The following is a 9,221-nucleotide window of genomic DNA, read 5'->3' as shown; positions in this document are numbered from 1 at the left end:
CCCCCCCCCCCCCCCAAAAAAAAAAGAAAGAAAGAAAGAGAGAAAGGAGCACTGGAGTGTCCAGGTGCATGCTCTTGTAGACAGCAACTTGCTGTGTGCCTCCTTTACATCTCTGGCCTCAGTCAAAAGGGACTTGGTTAGGTAGCCCCACGTCAAAGCCCTCTGCAGTTGAAAGATTTGTGGTTCTGAGATAGGCAAAGGGGAAAACTGGAGATACAGAAGCCACCAGAAGGAGGCAGGCAGAGCACCCAACAGGTCCCCTGGGAAAGGGCTTGTCTGGGCTTCAAATCTTCCACCCCATAAACTTGACTTTGGAAGGCAAAAGTTAATGACACACAGCAGAGACACGGATGGCTTTGAGTATTTTTTTTTTTTTGTCTTCTTTTCTTTTTTTAAGATCAATATTCATTCTTCATTTGCCCTCGTAACGAAAATAGATTTTTAAATGCCTCAAATATACAAACATCATTGATGCACACACATTCCAGAAATGCAGAGGTAAGCGCTGCCACGGGGTGGGGGTGCGGGAGGCAGCCTGGCCTCGTGGCCACAGACCGTGCCCCAGCCCGGGCCTGGCAGGTAGCTGGCCACTGATAAATGCCACTGGGATCCTAGGAGAAGCTGGGGACCATGTGTGAGGTACTGAAGGGGACCGCGGTGGATGGCATCCTGGGCACTTTGTAGCTTGTCTCCACCCCAGCAGGTCTGTGGGAAAGGCCTCTGCTGCCATGGAGAAGCTGGACACATGTCACCCTGGGGCCCTGACATCCTAAAACGCCCCACTGACTGCCAGTCACTAGGAGAAAGGTCTCCGGCTATGCTCTTCCCAGAGATGCTTGTCCCAGAGTGACTGGTCACAGGTGGGGGACAGGTTTGCTCCAGAAACCGTAGGCCTTTCCGTTCTTGTCTGGCCCCCTACGGAGGAACCAAGATCAGGAAAACTCCCCAGTTTAAAAAAATATCTGTCCATCTGTGTACAAAATACCTATTATTAGGGGGAGGTGGACACATGCAGAACCAGGAGAGACGGCCCGAAGCTCCGCCTGGGCCGAAGGAGGCCTCGCTCACAGCACCTCTGTGAGGGGACTGGTGCTCCTGGGAAGTCACTTCTCTTGGTGACCCAACTGACACCCCCTCCACTTGGAAAGCACAGGGACTGAGCAGGTGGGGCCCGTGCTGGAGGGAGACCCTCCTGGTGAGGAACCATGCGGGCTTTCTGGGCCTCAGCAGCTCCAGCCCACTCCTGGCCTGGCAGGCCACCTGCTCACCCGCCCACTCATCTGTCTCTGGGCCCCCAGTGAAGTCAGAAGAGGCAGGAGCCCCGCAGGCTGTGAGCCTGGCGCAGGTCGGCCGACAGTGAGCTTCTCATCTGCCTGGTGGTGGAGCGGACGCTCTCAGCAGCCTGCACAGCCCGGCTCAGGGCCTTGTTGAGCTCTTCTAGGTCACCCAGGTCGAGCTGGATGGAGTGCCGGTGTCTCCGGGCTGGTGGGGGAGAGGCTGTGGGGGGCCACTCGGCGGCTGGTTGGGCTGAGGTAGGTCCTGCGGGTGCATAGTACCTGAGGAGAGAAGTGAGCGGGCTCGTTACACACAGGGAGGGCTGGGGACAAGCCAAGGAGCACCGCGTGTGGGGTTAACCCCCTCCTAAATCCCAGCTGGGCCACTGGCTCCGACTCTCTGGGTCTCAATTTCTTTACCTCTAAAATGGGAGTAATGGGCACATATCCAGGGATTTCTTAGAAAGATGAAGAAAGATAACAACACGAGTGTCTGACCCAGAACAGGTGTTCAAGGACAGGAAGTTCAGTCTACCTGTTCATGTGATTTACTGCCCATCTAGTACATGCCAGCCAGTGTGCCAGGCTCTGGGGTTACAGTGGGACAAGAAAACATGGACTCCTGCAACTTTCTTGGAGCCAGATCTTGGGAAGGCCAGAATCACCCCAGGCCTGACAGCAAAACCCCCTCATTGGAGAGTATCTGGGGGTTCCATTTGCCAAGCATGTTGTGCTGGATAAAGGCAATAATTCATAACAATAATAAGAATAGGGATTCTGCAGGAGTGGGAGGGTCTGGCCCCGTGTCCTGGGAAGTGGGTAGAAGGGCATCCTTCCTAGCCCAGTCCTACAGGAATGTGAGGTGCTGTTTAAAAGTGCTGCGGGAATGGGCTGAGAAGCCCATTGAGATGGAGCACGGATTTCCCTAAGAGGTGACAATGGCATCCATCAGGGCCACTAAGTTTAGGGTTCAAGGAAACCAGCAGTGGGCAAGAGGGGGGTGTGGCCTCAGCACTGTTGAATAAAGGGTATGTGTGGTAGAGGAGGGAGATAAAGAAGCATGGACCTAAATCAGGAATAAGTTTAGGAGGATGTAGCAGAGTCATTCATTGGCATCTTGTTTGGCACACTGTAAACTCTGGCTTTATTCCTGAGCCCCCACTTTCTAACTTTCTAACTGTTATTATACAGTATGTAAAAACAGATAATCCAAACAGACATTTCTCCAAAGGAGATATTCAAGTGGACAATACGTACATGAAAACATGCACATCCTTAGCCATCAGGAAATGCAAAGTGAAACCACTGTGCACCCGCTAAGCTAGCTAACATCAAAAAGGACAGATAGCAACAAGTGTTGACAAGGATGTGGGGAAACTGGAACCCTCAGCACTGCTGGTGGGAATGCAAATGGTGGGGCCACTGTGGAAAACAGTCTGGCAGTTCCTCCAACAGTTAAACCCAGTGCCTAGCCCAGGGCTGGCATCTTCATCTTTGGTACCCATGTACCAGTTGGTGCCTTTATCTTTATTTTACAGATGAGCAAAGTGGAGCTCAGAGAAGCTAAGTGATTCAGGAGGCAGTAGAATGCGCTGGCCTTAGCAGCTCAGGCCCTGGAGCCCTACCCCAAATCCCAGTCATTCTGTTGTGCTAGCCATGGGACCCTGGACAAGCTAAGTCACTTTGCAAGGCCTCTGTTTTCCCACCTAAAATGACCACAGTTAGCAACCTCTCACCTTAGAGCCAATGGAAAATTCGGGTAAAAAGCCGGGCACTGCCTAAGTCACTTTGCAAGGCTTCTGTTTTCCCACCTAAAACGACCACAGTTAGCAACCTCTCAGCTTACAGCTGATGGAAAATTCAGGTAAAAAGCCTGGCACTGCCTGGCTCCGGTAAGCGCTCCATAAACGTGAGCTCCTAAGACCCAGGGCCAGACAGCTGGAAGGGGCAGCCACGGGTTCACACCTAGGCCCGACTCTCCTCACGTATCTAATGTGTGCTAACTGGCAAGCAGCAGATGCTGATAAAATAATCTGAACTGAATGAACGGGCTTCTTGGATCCCATAAACAGCAACCTGCCCTCCCTCCTCTAGGGACTGTCTGGTGTAAGTAACTACAGAGGCTCCTCAAATTACGATGGGGTTATGCCCCTATAAACCCGCTGTAACGTCGAAAAACCATAAACCGAACCATTGTAAAAGTAGGGACTGCCTGGGCTGGGTTTTCATACACCCCACCTCCTGTTAATTTGATGACCAACTTGGCCTGAAAGTTACCCAAAACTCTCCCTAGGGCCAACGCTGAAAAAGTCCCTCTGGGCTGCAAAGCCTCGGCTGCAGGGGCTATGGGGCGGCTGCCCAGCAGGGGGCAGCACAGGCTCACTCCACTTTCCAAACTACACTGGTCTCAACCACCAGCCCGTTCAGTCCTGCTGACTAGCAGCTGGAGAAACTTCAGGGTGTCACCAGCGCAAATTCTAGCAGCATTAGAAGCACCATCATTACTGGCCAACTTCTATGTACTATGGGCTCTCCACGCATTACTTCATTCAATCCTCTTCATAACAACCCATTTTGCAGAGAAGGAAACTGAGGCATAGGTATAACCCACCCATCCTGACTTGGAAACAGCAACCTGGTGAGTTCTGCCCACAGGCCTGAGCCTGGAAGAATGTGGAACGGGGCCTCAGGAGAAGTAAAGACTCCATGGCTAACGTGGGGTCACCAAATTCCGGGCAAAACCTTTCCCAACTAATGAGTTGAAACACTAGCAGGCGCTTTCCCCGTGTCTGCTGGAGGTCTGAGCATGCAGCATTGGTTCTCATCTTTGCTGGAGCGGAAGATTCCTAAACGACTTGCTCAGACTCAGCTGAGAGGGCAGCAAGAAAGCAAATTTACAGACCGGGCGCGGTGGCTCACACTTGTAATGCCAGTGCTTTGGGAGGCCAAGGCGGGCAGATCACCTGAGGCCAGGAGGTCAAGACCAGCCTGGCCAACATGGTGAAAACCAGTCTCTACCAAAAATACCAAAAAAATTAGCCGGGTGTAGTGGCGCACTCCTGTACTCCCAGCTACTTGAGAGGGGGAGGCATGAGAATAGCTTGAATCTTGGAGGTGGGGGTTGCAGTGAGCCAAGATGGCGCCACTGCACTCCAGCCTGGTTGACAAAGCCAGACCCTGTCTCAGAAAATACATACAAAAAGCACATTTATAGGCCTGGTCCCCGAACAGAGGACCAGGGCTGGATGGTGCCTTGCGCCCCTGCTCCACCAAGAACCAGCCCTCACAGCGACTCAGGCCTTCACTGCCCACACACCCAGGCTTCTGGCAACACAGCCACTGAAGATATCCCGTCCCAATCGACTCATTTCACAGCAGGGGAAGCAGGCAGAGAAGTAGCTGCTGACAGCTGAGACAAGACAGGTTTCCTACTTCTGGAGACTGGGCTTTTGTGCCCTGCACACTCCTATTATGTTGAACTTACTTTTACGCCTTTTTCTTCCTACTAGTGACAACACTGAGTAATAGCAACATTCTCTGTGATGGCGAAGCTACTGTTTGCTCAGCAGTGAGCACGTGCCCACACGGCACCATAAACTCCACATACATCTCGTTGGGTTCCTGCCATGTGCCACACTTAATCCTCATGCACAGGATTAAGTATCTGGTTGAGACTCTTCCCTCATTTAACAGATGGGGAAGTTGAGGCTCTGAGAGGAAGTTAGTTTGCCAAGGCCACAGTGCTACTAGGGGGTAGATGGGACTCCACCGTAGCTCTGGCCAACTCCAAACCCAAGCCACTTCTGTCTCAGCTGCCCTGCCTCTCCTGGCTTGACTGATGTTATATCCAGAATCTGTGCAAAAAGTCCTACAATATACCCGATCAGGACTCCTCAAAGAAGTCCAGGTCATCAAAAACAAGGAACATCTGAGAAACTGTCAGGATGTCAGCTGAGGGGAGCCTAAGGAGGCATGACAATCGTACACCGTGTGGGATTCAGGAATAGAGAAACGACTTTGGAGGAAAATGGCCTGAAGAAACTACATACCTCAGTTACCAATAATGTGTGGATATGGCTTCACTGATGTGGCCAGTGTGCCAGATTAACGTAAGATATTAATAATAGGGGAAACTGTGTGTGCGGGAGTGAGGAGGATTGTAGGAATCTCTCTCGACTGTCTGCTCTATTTCCCTATAAATCTAAAACTGTCCTAAAAAATAAAGTCTATTTTTTTAAGAACCCCAGTGCTCATCACTTACTTGCTGAGAAAACCCATAAGGAAAATGGAAGATGGTTAGGATTCTCAGTCTCCACAAAGTTATAAGCTCCCAGAGGGCAGGGCCCTCTTGCTAGCCCCCTTCACTGCTGGGTCCCAGGGGGGAGCATTCTCCTTGGTACATGGGTTTGTTGAGTGACTATATAAGTGTTGGCTTTGCTGAGTGACTACATGAGTGCTGGGCTCCTACTGCATGTTATCCACGCAGGGATAAAACACAGGAGGAGTACACTGCATCTCAGCTGCCCCACACAGGTCTGAATGCTAACATATTCAGTGATATATACAAAGAAGCTGGGAAAGTCAGAATGAAAGGGTCTTACACAGCGGCAGGTGGATAAGGCATGATGGGAACCGAGGAGATGTAGGCAAAGGCCGGAGGGGCTGGTGCTGGGGGCGCTGTCGCCAGATACCACAGTCCGGGGGGCGGGCGTGGCGACGACCCCGTCTGCTTGCTCCTCTGCTTGGGGCTGGGAGTTGAAGGTGCTTTTCTCCTCTTGGTGGCCTTCTCTGCCCCTATCAGGGAGGGAACAGCACAGAGACAGAGTCTGACCACTTGGGCAGATCCAGCCAAGGATGGAGGGTCCACCCAGCCCCTCCCCTATGACAGCTGGACAGGCCCTACCCTGTAAGACTCCATGCTGGGGAGGTCTCTCTTTGGGAAACAAATCCTCTGCCCCAGTTGCTCTGTCCCAGACTGGGAGAACAGCTGCCCCAGTTAAACTCATGCAGGTCTAATAACCCTGGTCAAGGAGAACTGAGGGCCTGGCTAAGAGAAGAAACAGTGTTTGTCCCTACCAGAGGTGGCTGAGCCTGGACCATCTGCCTCTGGGGGAGAACCAACTCGACCACACAGGGGACACTGAAGGGTATCAGCGGGAGGCGGTCCCAGTGGGTCCCCTGTGGCAGCACCACCTAGAAGAGGAGGAAGAGATGTCAGGGGAGGCTTACGTCTAAATCATCAGATCGGGAGCCCCCACACAGGCCTTCTGCAGCACTGAGCTCTCCTCGGGACCCACTGCAGAGGGGACAAGCTGCCTCCGTCTGGGTGATGACACTGACAACCACCATGACAGTGAGAGCAAGCATTTAATGAGCCAGGCCCTCTGCTAAGAGCCTTCCTGCATTATTTTATCAAATCCCACAAGCCACTGGGCTAGCCACTGTCCTCACTCCCCTACTTTACAGATGGGGAAATTAAGGCTCCAAGACGTCAAGTAATTTGCCAAGGCCTCAGAGCTGGGAAGTAGTGGTCCTTGGATCCTAAGCCCGGGCTCTCCCAAATGCAGCCCACCCCCCACCCCCCACCCACAGTGAAAGAGACCCATTCTCCACCAGAGAGTGACCCAGAACAGTCCCCCGGGGAACCAGGGGGGTCAGTAGAGGCAAAAGGGAGCAGGCGGAGAGTGGGCGCCATTGTTCTCTTCCCACTCAAATCCCCAATGCCACACCTGGGTGAGTTCCAGGGCTGGTGTGTTTCTCTTTCAGGCCTTGGCTCAACCACCACTCCCTCTGGGAAGCCCTCCCACCCACCCAGGCAGAGTCAGGCAGCCCCCAGCCCCACTTGTGCTTCCTTACCCCAGCTCTGGTCACTCTGCTTTGTCATATGTTCCTTGGGGACAGGGCCCAGGGCCCCATAAGGGTAAGTGATGAATGAATGAATGAATGAATGCATGCATGAATGGAGAGGCCTGTCAGGACTCTAACACTAGCATAGGCAGAGCATAGCAGTGAAGAGGTGGGACTCTAGAGTCACAAAGACCTGGGTTCAAATCCTGTTTCTACCACTTGTAAGCTGTGTGCCCTTGGGCAAGTTACTTAATCTCTCTGCGCCTTGGTGTCCTTGCCTATAAAATGGATGTAATAGTACTGTAGTACTTAGTTCATAGAACTGCGAGGATTAATGTATGCAAAACCCTTAACATGACACCCTCTATACAGAGGGACTTAATAAATAGCAGCTCATTATCATCAGTTATTATCATCACAATTGCTTGAAAAAGTCCTAGAGACCATCTCTTCCAATCCTTTGATTATAGATGTGGTGATTGAGGCACAGAGAAGTCAAGGAACTGGCCTAAGGTCACACAGCAAGTAAGTGGCAGAACTGGGACTAGAACCCATTGCCTGGATTTTCGGACCGCTGCTCTCTCTGCCACTCCTCCCTGTGGGTTTGGGGGAAAGTATGAGGGGTGAAGGGAGGATGGAGGGGAGAATAAGATATAATCACTGATGCCAGGTCCCCTGCTGCCTGGAGCCCACCTATCAGGACCCTTCGGGAACTTCTTAAATCAAGGAGGGTGGCTTCAGGCAGCAGCACCTGGAGCAACAGATGTGATGGTAGAATACCCAGAAAAATCCTCTTTGCTGGTCTGTCCCTATAACCCACTGCTAAGTTCAGGGCAGGCCAGATCTTATCAAGTACACACTCCCCTGAGGGCAAGACGCTGCAGCCACAGCTGCCTGGGCCAGTTTTCCAGGTACCATTCCTTACCCGCATCCTGGGTCCTAATGGGCCGGCAGTGGGGACAGGAGACTGTGCCATTGCCTTTTGGGACTGCCTTAGGGGACTGAACATGGTATTCGTGGCCTGGGGAAAGAAACCAGAACTGTCAGTATCAGCCCTCTGGATGGATGCAAAATTGAGGAGGATTCTAGAATAATGATCTCCTCTTCTTCCAGATGGTTTTAATAGTCTCTGTCTCTCTCTCATGTGTGCACACATTGAGTGTGCACACACACATGTGTAAAATATGTACGTATGTCCGGAGCCATGAGGCCCGGAATTAGCCGACCTCTGTTGTTGATCTCCGCAAAGCGGAAACAAGATGGCACATTTCCGGGTTCTTCATTAACAACCTTTCCCACGCACGCCTAAACTTTTCCTGCGCGCGCCTAAACTGTTTCCGCGCGCGCCAACCTTTCCCGCGGGCACGCAAACTTTTTCGCGCCCAGGAAGATATGCAGCCTACGGTGCAGGCGCGATCCCCCGCCCAGGAAAATTACCAACCAACAGCGCATGCGTGATTGTAATTTGAGAAAACCCGGCCCCCCGTTACCGCCCAGGCCCAACCTCTTCCCCTGCCAGCCTATATAAGGCATTGCACTGCCACCATTAAACGAGACTTGATCAGGCTATTTGTCTTGTCTCCATTTCTCGTGTTTTCTTGTCTCCTCCATTCCCACTCCCCCTTCCAGGGTCCGTTCGACTGTCCTGCAGGTCGGGACACCTGGCGCCCGAACAGGGACCTGGACACGGGGGAAGAAGTGAGGAAGAAGGCACTAGAGTCGGCCGAAAGTAAAAGTGGAAGAAATTCCTCCAGACGTCGCGGGAGCCTGCCACGTTGGAACCAGAGGTGAGTAACAGTGTCTGATTATGGGACAAGAATTGAGCCAACATCAAATTTATGTAGGGCAATTAAAAGAGGCCTTAAAAACACGAGCAGTAAAGGTTAAAAGTAATGATTTATTTAAGTTTTTTGATTTTGTAAAAGATACCTGCCCTTGGTTTCCACAAGAGGGAACCATTGACGTAAAGAGCTGGCGTAGGGTGGGAGATTGTTTTCAAGATTACTATAGTACTTTTGGACCAGAAAAGGTTCCGATAACAGCCTTTTCTTATTGGAACTTAATCAGAGATATAATAGATAAAAAGGAAAAAGAAAAAGA

At 51.7% G+C, this 9,221-nt stretch overlaps 1 protein-coding gene across 5 annotated transcripts in view; it reads right to left on the bottom strand.

The window, feature by feature from the left end:
* Window positions 1-351: 351 nt before the first annotated feature.
* The window catches only part of AKNA (AT-hook transcription factor), a 68,530-nt gene continuing 59,660 nt past the window's right edge, over window positions 352-9,221 (bottom strand). For all 5 annotated transcript variants that reach the window (XM_017875929.1, XM_017875930.1, XM_017875931.1 and 2 more), the window contains 4 exons: window positions 8,047-8,142; window positions 6,351-6,467; window positions 5,876-6,068; window positions 352-1,556 (listed from right to left, as the gene is read on the bottom strand). In XM_017875929.1, coding sequence (XP_017731418.1) covers window positions 1,304-1,556; window positions 5,876-6,068; window positions 6,351-6,467; window positions 8,047-8,142 — 659 coding nt within the window. In that variant the 3' untranslated portion in view covers window positions 352-1,303. The remainder of the gene's footprint in view (window positions 1,557-5,875; window positions 6,069-6,350; window positions 6,468-8,046; window positions 8,143-9,221) is intronic.

The sequence above is a fragment of the Rhinopithecus bieti genome, unplaced genomic scaffold, assembly GCF_001698545.2.
Source record: "Rhinopithecus bieti isolate Rb0 unplaced genomic scaffold, ASM169854v2 scaffold_9997, whole genome shotgun sequence".
In the NCBI taxonomy this organism is placed as follows: Eukaryota; Metazoa; Chordata; class Mammalia; order Primates; family Cercopithecidae; genus Rhinopithecus; species Rhinopithecus bieti.
The sequence above is the reverse complement of the archived record's forward strand: the minus strand, read 5'-3'. Positions and strand labels throughout refer to the sequence as shown.